The 17,075-nt window shown below is 46.7% G+C and overlaps 1 protein-coding gene across 4 annotated transcripts in view; it reads right to left on the reverse strand.

The window, feature by feature from the left end:
* OPA1 (OPA1 mitochondrial dynamin like GTPase) overlaps positions 1–17,075 on the reverse strand; it is a 253,853-nt gene that overhangs the window by 169,867 nt on the left and 66,911 nt on the right. For all 4 annotated transcript variants that reach the window (XM_078666567.1, XM_078666565.1, XM_078666566.1 and 1 more), the window contains 2 exons: positions 7,009–7,122; positions 3,425–3,505 (listed from right to left, as the gene is read on the reverse strand). In XM_078666567.1, coding sequence (XP_078522693.1) covers positions 3,425–3,505; positions 7,009–7,122 — 195 coding nt within the window. The remainder of the gene's footprint in view (positions 1–3,424; positions 3,506–7,008; positions 7,123–17,075) is intronic.

Below are 17,075 nucleotides of genomic sequence, written 5' to 3' on the forward strand. Positions count from 1 at the left end.
ATTTCCTGTTTGAAAAACATGTACTCGTTTCTTGGACTGGTGAATCCCACAAATAGCTGGAACCCTCTTTAATATCATCACGACAGACACGCAAAAATTCTAAACTTTTCCACAGTAAAGTCCGTGAAATCTTTTCTCTATTTAGAAACTTGAGGCAATGGACAGAACACCAGCAGATGAACGTAATCAGAAATGTGGAATTAATGGATTGTTTTGTATTGTGCTGGCTCGCCTTCTTGCTGTAACTTGGCAGTGCTGGGTGGTGGTATGGGTTTGATGTGCTCATGATGCATCAATCTTCGGAGGTGGAGAATGCTGGTAATTGCATGCCCAATGTGTAGTTTCACCACTGTGAACAGTCGTCAACTCATGCCTATACTTGTTGGGTTTGACCCTTTCATACAAGAGTGGGGGCATGACCCCCAAGGCGCTTTACATTGTTACAAACACGTCTTTGCAAAGGCTTGTTTGCTGGGTTTTTAGGAATGATGGGACACAGGTTTAACTTTTTAATCTGGGACTCTGTATGACCAAGATCAAGGGCTAGCACAGTTAGCTCTATGCCATATGAAGTAATTGGGCCTCGATCGTCTTTAGACATATCGGGTTGAGGCTCACACGCTTGAAAATTGTGCTGTATCTAGAATTTTACTCTTTCAGAAACTCTTACTCAGTGTGACTCTCTCAGGAAGGTGATGTAGGCGGATTTCTTTAGATTCTGGTACGTTCGGCAACTTGACTTTGGATTCTCAGGAACTTCTGGATTTCTTCCTTAGGAAACCAAATGAGAAAATGTTTCAATAATCCACTCAGGAGTCAAACTCCTAGGATTTAAGGCTGGTACAGGCGAGCAGCTATCTTCCCCTTCCCATGAGAACAGCAGAGCAATCATGAATGGAACTGTTAAACCATTTTATTGTTGGTCCCATTCAGGTAGACGTTGGAAAACAGAGGAGTGAAAGCATGATTGCACATTTGGCAGTGCCAAATCTGATCTGAAGAATATCTGACAATCTCAGAGGGGAAAGGAGGTCAATTCTCGCTGCGAGCGTGTCCTTCAAAGTAACCTAGGGATCAATGCATAAGTCCTACAAGTGGATATGATGTAAACTAGAAAGAGTTCCTTCCAGACTAATGGAGCCAGAAGCTGATCAGCGGTGGTGGTAGGTAGAGTTACTGGTAGAGCCCCTTAAGACGGCACGCTTCCGATGGTCTTTAATGTGGTGGAATCATTGCCGCTGTAGATGTATACCGAGCCATTAACTTGGCAGAACAAGACGCCTTGCAAAGCCGAGGAATCTTTCAGCTGCTTTCCAAAACGTTTTAGCAGTGCAGAAAGGCACAACGGCTAGGGGCAGTTTCATATTCCTCCATGAGGTCATTAGCCTTTGACCCCAAGAAAGTGCCTATTTTCTAAAATCAGACTTTAATGTTCTACTTTCATTTCATAAGAACCAAGAGAATGTCTTCAACAATCGCCTGCAAAGCTGAGCCAGAACTCATGAACCCAACATGTACCACCCAGGTTACAACATCCTTTCTAAGGTTACTAATGGAAAAGGTTAGCGACCAAGGCAGTCAGTAGCCCAATATATCTTACAAGACTAATGTGTTTGAAGAAGACAGATCGTGGTCTATGACTCGGAGAGACGGATGGAGGAACAACGTCCCTCCACATACTGTATATCTGGTGTTAGCCCATTAACTCTTCTGTAGGATACGTCTTCTGTCATGCTGTACTCCTCACAATTGTACTATAACTATTACTTTAATAATGCCGATTACTGGAACATTTATCAAATGAAATTGTTACGAGGGATTCTATGGATTTTTTGACTTCTTAATAATGTATTCATAACTATGTGGGTGCTGAGCTGCATTCAATTTATGCACCGCCATTTGGCTATAAGTACGGCACACCTCGGCTACTTCCTTAAACATCTCCCTTAGTCAGCTGTACGGGGCTTGTCAAGCTCCAGGATGAACGCAATGCTTTGAGCTCGTGTGACTTTCTCTTGGGGTCCTCATTTGTCAATCTTCCCCAGTGACATGAGCAGCACGTCTCATCCAGGAAGAGGCTCTGAATGAATAGTGGAAATGGAGGACGCTACAGATTGAAGGACAGCAGAGGGCTGCGGCCTCTTTATGAGGCGTGGCAGCTGCCATCATCCAGGCAGTATGAGGACACTCCGAGTAAAGTGAATCCAGAGCAGCCCCTGGCGTGTCAGGTGACTGCAGGTCTGCACACAGTTCTGGGACTTTGATATTGGAGGCCTGCAGCTCAAACCAAGTAGCACTGGCCTACAGTGCCTTGTGAGGATGGTGGCGGAGTGTGGCACTGAAGACGTCTCAGTGATCTGTCAGCAGCTGACGGCTGGGTGCTCTTCCACTGACATGATGGCACTTGAGTGGATGTCGCTGGTCTGGGGTTTTGTGGACTGGTTGTACGAGTAATACTAACAGATCTGACAAAATAACAACAATAGAAGATTGGTCAACATTTATTGAATGTACCATGCTATCCCATTTCACTGGAAACAAAAGTGGAGGCAATGCAGGACATGGTGTAGACAAGCAGAGCAGGGGTTCTGGCTGAAACCCATATAGTACCCACTCATTATCAAACAGAGCCACCAAATGATATAAGACACAGGAAGCGAGGCATAAGGTATCTTGAGTAGCAGCCTCTTCATGATAGAAAAAGTCTCTTTGGACAAGAATGAAGCCAGATCGGTGTGCTGCGGCATCACGTGTATGAAGACAAGAAGTGGCATCAATTCTGAACCTTTTTTTCTGCCTGGGAAAGAGAAAGGCACCTGTGGATTGCTGACTGGTAAGGAAGCTCACTCACGGGACGTGGAGAGAGTCATTCGTCATTTGTTCCCAAACAATTGTTCAGTTGCACTCGTTAGCACAAACTGCAAGCCGTGTGAGCAAGACTCAAGTGCCACATGCACCGGCGGTGTGGAAACTGTGACTGACAGAAGCCATTTGCAACCAAACGTCGTTCTGGAATCAAACATTCCCCACACAAGAGTAGGAAGCATCATAACTTCTTCAGGAGAGCACGGTAACAAGGAAAGGAGCTAGAGGGCACAGGTGGCTCTCCTGAGGGGATGCCGCCAACGATACTGTGAAGAAGTTGCTGGAGCCCCTATGACACTCGCAAGTGACAGAGAAAAGAACTTAACACCCTGTCTGCACCTGAAGCAGCATCTATAAGATGACAAACGTTTAGGAGAAATGTCCAATGTAAAGCAAATTAGCATTTTGTAGTACTGTTATAAGACTTGTAATATAAAGCAATTAATCATCAAAATATGGCAAGAAAATAAGGGTCATTTATGCACTCGACTTTGAGAGTCTGCGGAGCTCTCTGCATCTATACTAGTCAGTCAAACAGAATGAACTTCTTCAGACTTACATCGTCCTCTTTGGTAAGATCAAACTCCCTAGAGCTGTCTTTGAACATCGCCACATGATGGGGACCTTCGCTCAACGTCACCTGAAAGAAGAAACAGACAAGATTGTAAAATGTCCCAGTGAAGACTGATGACCAATCTTCAGCGGACTTAACCTGCTCCCGTCAGCCCACCACTGGGAGATCCCCAAGAGCAGTTCCAATGAACTCCAAGTCTCAGCTTTAATACTTTGTCACTCAACCCCAACAGACATCTCATGCACACAATGGATAAGCAGGGGCTTGGAGCCGGTTTCTTCTCACTCAGGTAAGTGTGAAAATACCCAGCCTCACTTAAAGACAACAAAGTCACGAACCTCACACTGTTACACGTCATCTTTTGATACTACAGACAAAGCAATAACACATGCACGATACTTGACCTAGACAGGTCCCTTGCACACACAGTCATTCATCACACCGGGCTCCTGACTGAAACACCCCTCCCTCTTCAAGTTATCTCTCATAACACAGTTTTTCAACGAAAGCACAGGTGCACCACTTCTTAATGTACAAGAAAAAACAACTATACAATCTATTCGCGAACAACAATGTAATTCCAAAGTTTCCTTTATTCCAATATCAAAAAAAGGGTTTTATAAAAGCAAAGTCATAAGCATGACTTGTTGAAAGTGGCACAGCCGACGCGTTTCGTCCTTGAAGAGGACATTGTTGTTCGGGAATAGATTGTATAATAGTTTTTTCTTGTATATTGTGAATGGTGCACCTGTGCTTTTAATAAAAAATCGTAGAGTTCCAAAGGAATAACATTGTGACAGTGGGTGTGACACGGTGTGCACGACTTAAAAGAAGGGGGCTCCCAGTGGTACGGTGTGCACACATATCCTCATGAGGATAGATGAGGTTAGAATAATGGAGGGATAGCGATTCAGGTGCTGTCGATTGTAGGGATCCACTGTCGGGCGCTTTTGTTACATGTAACTCATAACAGAGTTCCTCACGACCCTATACTCATTTTGCACTTTGTTTCCTTCTCCACCAACCACACTTCTCATTCTCTGAATAACTAACTGGATTTGCATGTACAATCTTTTTTCTTCTCTCAGGAGGTATGATGTGTACCAGGTCAACACATTCCGTGCTATTTCCAATGTTTTCCATTCTTTATCGTGTCATTTGAATCTCTCCCGCAAGGCAGCATTTCCCCACTCCGCTATCAATCCAAGTATACATTTTTACCATCTGGATGTTAGACGTTTAGTCCGTTTGCACCTTGAGCAGAATGTCATTTGTTGTGGCATGTGGAGAAGAAGGTGGTACCAGCACTTGCCTCTTTACTTCACCCACTCATTCCCTGCAGCAGTTGTCACAATCACACAGTCATGTACCAGATCACTGCTCTCAGGATGATAGAGACGGCGTGCAGAATACCACCCAGTTATCCAAGGGCCTCCATGCCGTTCAGAGTTTACAAGTGTTTACCATTATCCTATTCAAGACGTCCTTTTTCTGAAAAACATTCCCTATAAAGCAAACTACTAATATTACTCTGTTAGGTGTCTAATATATTTCAGCCACATCCAGTTAAAATTCAGGTGCACAATAAGATGGCACAGTACACCATCACTCACAGAGATGGTCAAGGTATATCCAGACAAGCGCTATCCTAGGACACCCGTGGAAACGCCTGCATATGAATAGATACGTAGAAACAGGCTGAATTTGATGAATGCAAGCGCATTCTAAACATTCTCCGACCACTCTCTGAAAGACTGCGTTCTTCCTAGGAAATCAGTAGTCGAGCCGCACCCTCTACCTGGAGAAACTCATGAGCCATTGTTAACAAGCCTCTTTGTGAACAAATGGAGTGGTGCACTACCTGAATCAACTGTTTCAGTAACAGCGAAAGGTGTGTATCCTTTTTTTGAAAATTGTTCTTTATTAGGTAATCCAACTGCCCAAACCCCCGTTGCATCCTTGCAAGCTCTACAACATTCATAGTAAAACCACCTGTCAAGGATGATTCTGCTGCTGGTGGTTCTGAAGAGTCTACGAATCATCGCTGTGTAAACGGTTTGTTAAAGAAACATAGTATTTTACACCAACCCAGCATATAAGGCAAGTGAATGCATTTGCGAATTCATGTGGTGAAACCGACTGAAAAGTATTTTTCAAAACTTCTGTAGCGTCCGAACAAGCACTGTTTGGATCTACAGCTTCTGCATCTAATACTTATCCACTGCCTGTAGTATCTTGCCTTTTTAGAATCTGCCACATTTTATAGACCCAGGTCAAACTTAGGCAGAAGAGTCTTCAACATTTTGTTAGGTTTTAAAGTAGATGAGTTTGTATGCTATAAGATTGCTTGAGGTGCAGAGACAGGTGATCTGTACACGTTTGTCTGCTCTACAAAGACGTGGCATGTTACAGACAGCCGCTTTGTGGCCCAGAGTGTGGTGAGGCGGTACACGTAATACTCAAATCCCTTGTGCACTTATTCCAAAAGAGATGCTGCAGTGTAAGATTTAATCTTGATACTAAAATCCTTTATGCGCCCAGGAGTTTTAGGCTTGTGGAGAATAAGCAAGACACAGGCTCACCAAAGTGTTTTTATTTTTCAAAGTAGTGATCCTCCACCAAAGTTTTTCACTCTACAATAACCCAGAGTCAACTGACACAAAACACAGGAGACAAGAAGGAACCTCTAAGGAGTCAATCGCTTACTCTGAGGGCAAAGCACGGTTCGCTCCCTCAGGTCAGTCTTTTTTGTCAACCGAGAAGTGGGTCTCAACTTCAGGGTGTTTCGGCATCAATATCTTACAAGTAATGTCTGTTGTAGTGTACTGGTTGGCTAGCCCATATTCTTGACAACTTCCACAAAGAGAGGGAATAAAACTAGAAATGTGTTTGTTTCATGGCAAGTGCCCAAAGTACAACAGAAACTACAAGACGTAGAACAAACACACAATATGTAAAATTCAACAACATGCCAAAAGCTCCTCTACAGTTAACCCCTTCTTCAAACATGGAATACAAGCTGACACGAAGAGCATTAAACAAAGGTTCCGGACAATGAAATCCAAGGGTGCTAAGAAAATTAGTTCATGGGGTTCTGCCAACATCTACTGAAGTATTTTGAAAGTTTTCAAAGACTACTTAGTTCTATTGTTAGGGGGGCATGGATATGCAATTTTTAGAAAATCAGGCAAGCTCTATGCTGCAAGATGGGCAAAGCCCTATATTTGTGAGAGGTGTCACTATAGTGCTTTGAAGTATAGCCAACTCCATCTACGTGTGCCTCACCATAGTATGGATGCTGATAAAGTCTTTATATCTTGGTGCAGGGCACAGACATTTGGCTTTTCCATATGTTAATGCCTCTACCCTCCCATTTCTCAAAACAGCACAGATGCCTTATCTCAGTGTAACATACATGTGTAACACACATGCATACATGTGTAGAACACATGATTGTGTGTCAGTGTAGAGAAAATGGTTTATATCCAAGGATGAATAAGCCACATGCCTTGAAGTCTGTCTCACACTGGAACAGATGTCTCTTTCCCTGACCAGTGCTTAGAAATTACCTTAACTGGAGAACGTGTCATCATTTCTCCGGACCCACGAGGAAAGATCCGGGCCTGAGCAATCATCTCCAAGACGCTGGTTTTTCCGGCACTCTGATCTCCTACCACAATAACCTAGGACAGAGATAATATATTATTAAAGATTGTAGGGGACAGTACACAGCAGTAAACAGGGGCAGAACGCTCTGGGATATCGCTCTGCCACGGACCTCTGCAGAAGATGTCCACACGTGCATCCCGGATGCTAAACTGACAAAGAATGTTTTCACTTCCCCTCCCCTGGACCAACCACAGATTGCAAGCCAAGCTATGTTGCTGATGTCGATCAGTAGGGTATATTTGCGACTGCATTTGTAGCTACCAACACCAGCATTGCCACACCTGCATTCAAAGCCACATAACACAGCAACAAGCCCACAGTTCAATTCAGAGCCATCGATCCCAGGAGAATCCACACACACTTCCATTTAGTGGTTAATTTGGACCCACTGCCCAAATTACAGGCGTATAGTCCTCCAAAGCTGTCCAGTCTTGATTTCACCACATGCATTTCTTCCACCACCCTACACTCCCGCTCTCTCTATCTCACTCTTGCAGGTTCTTTTTCATTCATGCTTTCTCCTGACTTTACCACTTTCCTATAGTTCTCTTCTCTGCCTTTTCTGTCTCTCTCTGAGACTTACGGTCAAAGACTGATCATGATGATAAATAGGTCCCGCATCCACATACTTGAGTTCTGATGCCAACCGCCGGCACCTACTTTCCCAGAGTTCCCAGGCTCAGAAACTTGTTGATACCCGTGGCAGTCACCGCATTACAGGCTCATTCTCCACAAATGGGCCAGTCTACTTTGTAGAAAGCATTAGGGTGTCAGTGACTGTTAATTTCATAAGAACCATACTATTTACAACTCAACGAAAAGAACATATAAGCACAAAGTGCCCTGCACTCCCCTGAGCTCCATGTTACCTTTGTAACGGTGCTTTACTGTGGCCAATCTTGAATTCATCAAAACTGGTCAGCCCTTGGCTCAAGAGTGGGTGGGTTGATTTTTATCTCAGTTGTGTGCTTCTGATTTGAAGGCTTTACTCCCTATTCTCGTATTTGTCCCTCCCAGGAGCATTTCGGACTCTACTGGATGAGTTGTATCCTTCCACTGGTAACTTGAGGTCACTCTCTTCTATTTATATTTTCAACACTCCATCGGAGTGAATGTTTCCTTGTTCTCTCACCCTTCATTCCTGCTTGCCCCACCCCAGGCAATCTCTTCAATCCTCCCTTCCCCCCATAGCTGATCAGAGAACTATTGGCCTTGCCAATGGCTATTATAATTTAGCCAGAAGGTGTGAACATATCTTCCCAGTTTTAATCTTGTATATCTAGTTGGTCGGAGCTTCAAAGTAAAAGGTGGATTTGTTTTAGAGTCTAAGTAAAAGAGCAGGTTAAGAAATCCCTCAGGTAAGGGTACTGACTAAGAGGTATGTTCAAAGTCAAGTCCCCTCACAGACCAACACACTGAGAGCGGCACCACACACCTCCCTGGAAGAGTGCCTTAAATCCAAAGAGAAGCACAACACGTGCCCGCCACAGCTTGTCATACTGCAGTGCCAGCCTGTGCCCGGATGAGTCCAGATCGGACTGGCACTGGAGGGCAGTGGCCATGTGGATACATGGACAGATCCCTCCTTCATCTGTAACATTTGGAAGGAATGCACCATGATAAAGTTCAGGACCATCTCCCACACAACGATTACCTGATCCCTCCACCCGGACTTTCATTCTTCAGTACAGATCGATTTCCAGGCTTTACTCAGTCACTGGTAGTGTGTGGGTTAATCTTCACCCTCCACAGTTGATCCCGCATGATGGGTAGTGTGAACGAGCAGGGCCTCCAGATTTGGTCTCGAGCTTGGAAAGGTTTGGCTCATATCTCTATCACCGGACAATCCCAGACAGTACGGTAAACGGTCCCTAGAGATGCCCCACACCTCAGGCAATATGCGTCAAGGCCCTGGTTCACTTTACACAGTTGTGATGGGCTGTAGCATAACCGATGAAGATACTTGAGCTGAATCAGTCACAGTCTCAAGAGACTGCCAGGACTTGGGGGTCATCCTGGCCTCCACCCAGTCTTCCAGCTCCAAAGTGCCCACATCCTCCTCCCAGCGTACCCTCAGGGCAGTCAGAGTGTTTTTGAAAAGCGATTTATGTATCTTCAGATCCCTTTCTGTCCTAAGGGGACATTGTGACATGGGCCTCTACAGGACTGTAGCCTGGGACTGCCTGTAGGTTGTCACAGTGTTGTTCGAGGGCATGTCATACTTGCAGGTAGTGGTAAAATCGTGACCTATGCACGTCTTGGTGGTACTAAAATGAGCAACCTGAGTTGCCCTCTCATACGTCTCGAAGTTTGGAGATTCCTATGTAATCGAAGGTCCCGAATCCTTCCAAGGTAGCTGTGTGTTTTAGGCATGTGCCTGACCACAGAAGCGTTTCCCCAGTCAGCACCCCATACTACTTAATCCACCTCAGCGCCTAATGCCAGCAGGGTAAGGACATCTATGTCGCAGGGGAAAAGTCAGTGCGGTTATGTGATCCATATGAAAGGCTCAACACATTACACCAATCAAGATGCAGGAGTTCCACAGCCACAGCTGGGTACCCATGGCCCGCAAACAGCCAGTCGTTGATCAGGAGGATCTGACTGGCCCAGTAGTTTAGATGCACATCTGCCAAACCCAACCCACCATCATAGTGTCCCAGAGCGCATTTAGAGATGGAGAGTGTTGGACTTGGCCTTTTCCCCCCAAAATTTTTTCGCTTTTGACCCCCTTATCTAGATTGTCTCCCCCATGGGATTAAACCTGTATAGGCCATGAGTGGTGCGAGACCCCTTTTGAAAAATGTAATTACCTGAAATAATGTGAGCACTTGTAAAATCCCCCATTTTAAAACTGCACCTGATTGAAATGTATTGTATTTAAAATGGATGCCATGGCCCTGGGTTTTGCCACTGGACTGACATAGGTCAGCGGACTAGATAATATTACCCAGCTACCCCTAGTTTTGGAGGGAAAGCCTGGCACCCAGGGTGCTCACCCCCTCCCCTAGAACCAGTTTAGGCTAGATGTGCCAACATTCCGGAAGGTGCTGGCTCTGTGAGGGAGGAGGGTATAAATAGGGAGAAGTGTCACCAGAGAGTCAGTCAGCGCTGGGACAAGGAAGGGAGGGGACCTGTTGTGAGGTGCTACCGCCACATGGGCCTGTGAGCTGGGCCCTGCACCCCTATAAACCCCCCCGCTGCTGTCCTCATGGGCCCCTGACAAGGGAGGGCCCCTACCCAGGACACTGGCGCTGTGGGACCTTGAACTACGCCAGCGCTGAGGGAAAGAGGTGCCCACATGAGGAGGAATGCTGTGGGCTTGAACCCCCCAGGAGGTGAGGAGTGTGGCCCTGGGGCTGGCTGTGGAACTGTTCGCCCCCCTCCGTGAGGTGCGCCTGTCAGACGCTGTTTGGGGAGGTTGGTGCCCCCAGGAAGCTGTGGCCCCTTTGAAAGTGCTGCTGCTGCTGCATTGCCCTTAAGCGCTGGACTGGAAGGAGCTGCGTGTCCCTAGAAGCCCTGGACGGCCTACTTAGCGCTGTGGGAAGAAAAGCGCTTTGTTCTGAGGGCCTGCTGTGTCCCCCCTAGGGAGCGCTATAATTTGGAAGCGCTATTCGGCCCCAAAACTGCTGTGTGGGCACAAGGAGCAGTGCGCTGTGAATAGCGCCGTGGTTTGAGGAGCAGTGCGCTGTGAATAGCGCCGTTTGTGGAGGCGCGTCTTTGCCGTTAATTAAAAGGGAGCCTACCCCTTATTGCCGCCGTGAATCACCGCCGCGGCCAGGCGCCGCCTTGAGGGACCCCCCCACTGCCGTGGGAATCGTCGCGGCGGCCCCCGGTGCCAGGAGAGGGCCGCCGATGCCAGGAGTGGGCCGCGCTAGGCCCTGAGGCCGTCAGGTCCCCCATCACGTGACGGGGGCCAGGCCGCGTCATCGGCCCGCCCCCGCCAACGCCGCGCACAGATTGGTTGTTGGCCGGGAAGGCCGGGAGGAGAGTCGAAGGCCCGGGTCCCCGTGAGGTAGGAGGGGGAGACCCGGGTGAAGAGTCGGTGCGGGGCCCCCGTGGACGCAGGGGGAGCCCCGGAGCAAGAGCGACCGGAGCGGGAGCCCACCCCGCCAGTCTGAGCCCCAGAGTGAGGGACCAGTGGAGGAGGCGGGGCCGGGGCACACTGTCGGTGCCAACCCCGCCGGCACGGAAGTAGATATCCGAAGGAGGAGGGAGGAAAGCCAGGCAGGCTTCCCCCTCGCGGACCAAGTCCCCGCGCTTGTCCCTGGTGGCCACGCCGACGCCATTTAGACACCCCGGGCCCCTGTGAGGAGGAAGGGCCCGGGTAAAGCAAATCGCCAGGCACCCACACGGCCAGTGAGTGTCCCGGGTCCCCGTAAGGCAGAGGGACCCGGGAGAAGTTGGAAGATACCGCCGGGAGGGGTGCTCGAGGGAGCGCGAACCCCTCCTTCCTTCCGCCCCGACGTGTCAGTGCTGCAGGGGCCTCGAGGCACATTGTCGGTGCCTGGCCCCTACTGAAAAGAAGAGTCCTGAGGAAGCCGGTGAGTGAAGCCTCAGCTGTGTAGTGGTTTGGGGGGGGCTGGAGTCGGGGCACAGGGTCGGTGCTCTCCCCTGGAAACTGTTCTGAGCTTCATTGGCCCTATTGGTCCCCTTTTTAAGCCTCTAAACTGGGCCGGGATATTACTGAGGCCCCCCCCCCCCGGGATTGGTACAGGGACAAGTTAACCCCTAGCTAGGCGTTAGGCCCTGCAGAGTGAAGGGCTGGGAAACTCAGCCTGTCTGTTAATGGCGTGATGATCCCTGAGTCCTGCAATGGTTATTTGCCATGTTTATTTCTGATTAGGATGCTGGTTGCCCTATGGTAACGCAGCGTTTCATGTTACCTGTCCAGGTGTGATGCGCTTCTGCGCCTAGTGTTTATTGTCTGCTGATTATCCTGCTAAGAAGATTGTGCCACTGTCAGGCTTAAACCAGGGTGATATGGTATCTGGATATCTTCCTAGTGAATCTCTTGCAGGGGCGGGCTTCCTAAAATGCATGGTGATGCCTAGTTGATTAGCTGCTTACACCTGATGGTTGATGTTATACTTTTGGGCCCCCCCGTAAATGGGCATGTGACTTTCCTTACAGGATGGCCCGGTATGCCCTATGCTGGCCTGAAGAGTTATTTCAGGCCCCTGTTTATGCCCCAGGGTTATGAGCTGTTGTACTGATCTATTCCAGGTGTTCCTGTATATTGTATACTGTGATAACCTGTTATTTCTTTACAGGGGTGGGGATTGGCGTTATAACGCATGAGGTGTGGTTATGCATAATGTTGAATTTTGCAATTTCAGCCAACCCCCCTAAGGATGAGAGCCCGAGTTGGCCCCGCCAGATTGGCTCCAAGGCTAGTGTTCATTTAACCATCCTTTTTCCTTGCAGCATGGACTTATGGACTCATCCCTTTTGTCCCATGTAAATAATTCCCCATGATGTATTTGGCTCTGGTGCCAGTTGGCGCCTTGTTGTGACAACCACTATTCTATTCCTTTTTTTACCTTGCAGGTTGGAGACCTAAGTAAACTTAATCTTTTTCCAACCAAAGGTGGTGTCGTGACTCTTTTGTGGTGTGATTGGTGTGTCGTCTGTGGGTACTGCGTAAATGCTTCACATGTCCTCGAAGTTTGGCCTGCCCGCTTGATGCCATGCTACCCCCTTTGAGACTTGGGCAACCCCCATTTCCAACAGAGAGTATACAGCTCTCCCCTGTGTACATGGGACTTGGTCTTGGATAGTCTTTTTTTTAATGTGCCATGCCTCTTTAGCCTTCCTGAGTGTTTGTTGCATTGTCCCTGGGGGAATTTCTGATCATGCATAACAGTTTTGGAAATGGATTTAGGACACATGTCCCCTGCGTCAAAGCGTTGGAGACTTAATATCTCACATTATCGTCCCCCGGAGAGTAAACAAAAACTTACTAGAGATTTACGTCAATTCCTGTCAGATAATGAACCCTCCAAAAAATCAGTGCAGATGTTATGGGGAGCAAGGAAAGCCCATTGAGAGGTATGCGTAGCGTGATCTCGATTTGAGAGGGAGGTCCGTGATCTCACCGAAACATATGTGCAACATTCCACAACGACTTCCCTGCGTCAGTTAGACTGAGCAGAATATGTGCTTAACAAGCATTTCATCCCGCAAGCAGAATATGTCCTCCTTCGTGTGAAATGGCGTCATTATGAGCAGGTGAAAAGGCAGGTAGGCTTCCTGCAGCTCAATTGAGTCAGCGAGAGGTGAATTCTGCAATTCCAGAGATTCACAGCAAAACTAAACGTTTACGCACGCACCCAGTGGAGATCACAGAAACTTTTGCACGCTTCTTCTCACCACTTTATAGCTCAGAGGCACCTCTCGATACTGCTTCAGAAAAAGCTTCAAGGGATCTTCATCTGCCTTACATATCTGCGGAGGGTAGACAGCTCCTGGGGGGGGGGTGGGGGGGGAGATCACGAAGGAGGAGATCTCAGAGACTATCAGGAGTATGCCCATTAATAAGGCTCCTGGAGTTTCCTGATCGATTTTTATGAGATTAAAAGAACTGATGGGTCCACTTCTTTTTAGCAATTAGAGAAAACAACCTGCCTCCAGAAAGAGTCCTATGCGCCCGTTAGTGTCACTAAATAATATACAACAAGCATTTGCAATGCAATAGGTCTCGCATTTGCGAGTGTTTGAGCTATTGGCATTGTAAATGACAATGCCTTTTATTTATGCGTTTGAAAACCTGCAAGCTGTGCCTAAACAAGCACTTTGTACTTGTAGTCCTTGCTTATGAGTAGCAAGGCTGGTAGTCTCCTTTACTGCAAGCTTTGCTTCTCGTAAGCAAGGACTATACGTACAAAGTGTGTGTTTATCAAGGTTTTCAAAACAAATGAATAAAAGGCAGTGTCATGTACAATGCCAATAGCTCCAACTCTCGCAAATGCGAAACCTATTGCATTGCAAATGCTTGTTTTATTATACTTTCGGTAACAACCTCTCCTTGCAGCCTTATCGGTGTGTGCAGTGTGAGTGAGGCCTGTGTGCAGTGTGAGTGAGGCCTGTGTGCAGTGTGAGTGAGGCCTGTGTGCACTGATTGAGGGCTGCTTGCACTGAGTAACGCCTGTTAGCAGTGTGAGTGATCCCTGTGTGCAGTGCGAGTGAGTGCTGTGTGCAGTGAGTGCGTGCTCTGTGCACTGAGTGAGTGCTGTGTGCACTGTGAGTTAGGGCAGTGTGCACTAAGTGTGTGCAGTATGCAATGAGTGTGTACAGTATGCACTGAGTGCGGACTGTATGCAGTGTGATAGAAGGCTGAGTGTACTGAGTGAGGCCTGTGTGGATTGTGAGTGAGTGCTGTGTGCACTGTGAGTGAGGGCTGTGTGCACTGAGTGAGGGCTGCTTGCACTGAGTAACGCCTGTTTGCAGTGTGAGTGAGGCCTGTGTGCAGGGTGAGTGAGAGCTGTGTGCACTGAGTGAGTGCTGTGTGCACTGTGAGTTATGTCTGTGTGCACTGAGTGTGTGCAGTATGCACTGATTGCGGACTGTATTAAGATGTGTTGGGAGGGGGGAGTGTTAAAAGTACGCATGGCAAAAAGCAAACGCAGGGAACAATTGTGTGTGACCCACGAAAAGAGAATTGAGAGAATTAGTGGACATTGCCTATGAGCGAGTAGACTGCGTTTGACAAATTGGGGATGCTGCTCTGAAACCTAGTAAAAAAAAAAAAATGAACTAAAGCTGTATTTGAAGCACACTCCCTTAAAGCAGACTTCCATTTCTGAAATGGCATTGCTCCGTGCACACGTTGCTTACTCAAGCTATGGCACCAGAAAGACGCCACTTTTTATTTTGTCTCTTGACACTTGGTAAAAGAAAACACAAATAAAGCCGTATTGGATGCGCACGCTGTTAAAGCAGACTTTCAAGACTTTTATTTCTTGTCTCTTGACACTTGGTATAAGAAAACACAAATAAAGCCGTATTGGATGTGCACGCTGTTAAAGCAGACTTTCAAGACTTTGTTAGTAAATGCTTGTTAGTAAAGGGAGCAAGCGAGAAGATGAGTATTTGATGCGCACGCTGTTAAAGCAAACTTTCAAGACTGTTAGTAAAAAAACACAAATAAAGCCGTATTTGATGCGCACGCTGTTAAAGCAGACTTTCAAGACTTTGTTAGTAAATGCTTGTTAGTAAAGGGAGCAAGCGAGAAGATGAGCGGCCGGGAAACTGAAAGTACGGCCGGCCAGCCATGAATAATTAGGGGAGGAGAAGCCGCAGAGCGCACGCTGGGAGAAGCCCTTTGATGTGGTGGCGGCCGTGAAAAAATGCAATTAGGAGGAAGGGAGGGAGGCTGATGCGCGTGCTTGTTTGGTCACGTGATTCACGTGAACTCGAAGAAAACCGCACCAAAAAACCCTTAGTTTGACGAGTATTTTGAGCACTTTAATTCTCGCTCCGCTCAATGCGCATGCGCATTGATAGGTCGCGAGACCTAAAAATGGGTTAACATACACAAACATATTTTTTATGTAAAATGTATATACATTTTTATTTATCTTAATAAACATTCATTTAGTAGATCAAATTTGATAGGACAAATACATATAAATACGGTCCCACCTTTCAGCATTCATGACCAACACTCATTCCAAAGTTCATACACACGCAAACATTCAAACAGTCATCAATCGCTAGGCAACAAATAAACCATACAATTACATTAACATGGTGGTCAACATCCAATACAATGGGCAGATATTAACAACAAGAAAAAGCTCTCGTGCATTCTCTTGACTTGAAGATAGATCCGGACACACATGAGGTAGTTCAACACCAAGGACTTTGTCGATTTGGATAATAAGACTTCACATTAGCATAGATGGATGTCGACAGCCCTTATGGTGGCTAGGATCAACATTTTTAGATAAAGGCGTATAGCACAGCTGCCCTTGCCTCAAGAATAGATAGCTGAGCGTTATAGGCTGGCTACATATGAAGTCTGAATTTACAAGGTTTAAGAGCAAATCCATGTTTTGAATGAGGTTTGGGGTCCTTTTTTGAAACATTTGTTTTTCTTTGGTATGGGACTACTTTTATCCATTCAATTGAGATATAGTTTGGAGTGCTTTCATTTTAGGATTAGAGTCTGGAATGATTTGTTGAGCCTTGCGATGTTATGTGTTTGTTTGGTGGGAGTATGTTTTATGTAGGGGGAGGGTTAAACTGTGCTGGTTAAGCGTGATGGCTCATCTGTTTCTTATAGGAGTTTATTTCTCTTCTCTATTTCTCGCTCTTCTTCTTTTCTTATGATCTTATGATCTTATTAATACTTATTGGGACCATATTTAGTCTAGTTCTTTTGTTAAAGTGGGGCACTTTGTAACTATGAAAAATCACAATAAAGAAATAGTTTCAAAAAAACTAAAAACAATGCAATTACCAGCTTCCTTCTCTCCACAGGAATTTCACAATCGCTGCTTGTAGGTTTGGAAAGAAAGTAGGGGGTAGAGAATATGGATGATTTTGTGGCGAGTAGACGCTCTGCTGGAGACAGTCGGTGCTCCGCATACAGGCACGTGTAAAACGATGCAAATTCATTGGCAATCTTGTCAGCGTTGGTTAGCAAGACACCATTCAATGAGATCAAGCAGGGACTATATGGTGTTCCAGCTCTCGGTTTTCCAACCAGTACAGTAGCTTTCCTACCTTGTCTCCCATCTCGTAATTTCTATATTGTTCTGCTAGATGGGCAAGGGCTGCTGTGTGAAGTAGTTTTTGCCTGAGCGATAGCCTCAGCTGTTCTAAGTTATGCTGCACCTGATTGTCTCCGGGCTCGACTTCCTCCGCCTCAGCTTGGTGTATCACTCTCTCAAGCTCAGTGATGTTCTGGTATTTCTGCTGTTTTGGCTGCCATTTGATATGATTACGACAGCCTTCTCAGGAC

The sequence above is a fragment of the Lissotriton helveticus genome, chromosome 11 (assembly GCF_964261635.1).
Source record: "Lissotriton helveticus chromosome 11, aLisHel1.1, whole genome shotgun sequence".
NCBI lineage: Eukaryota > Metazoa > Chordata > Amphibia > Caudata > Salamandridae > Lissotriton > Lissotriton helveticus.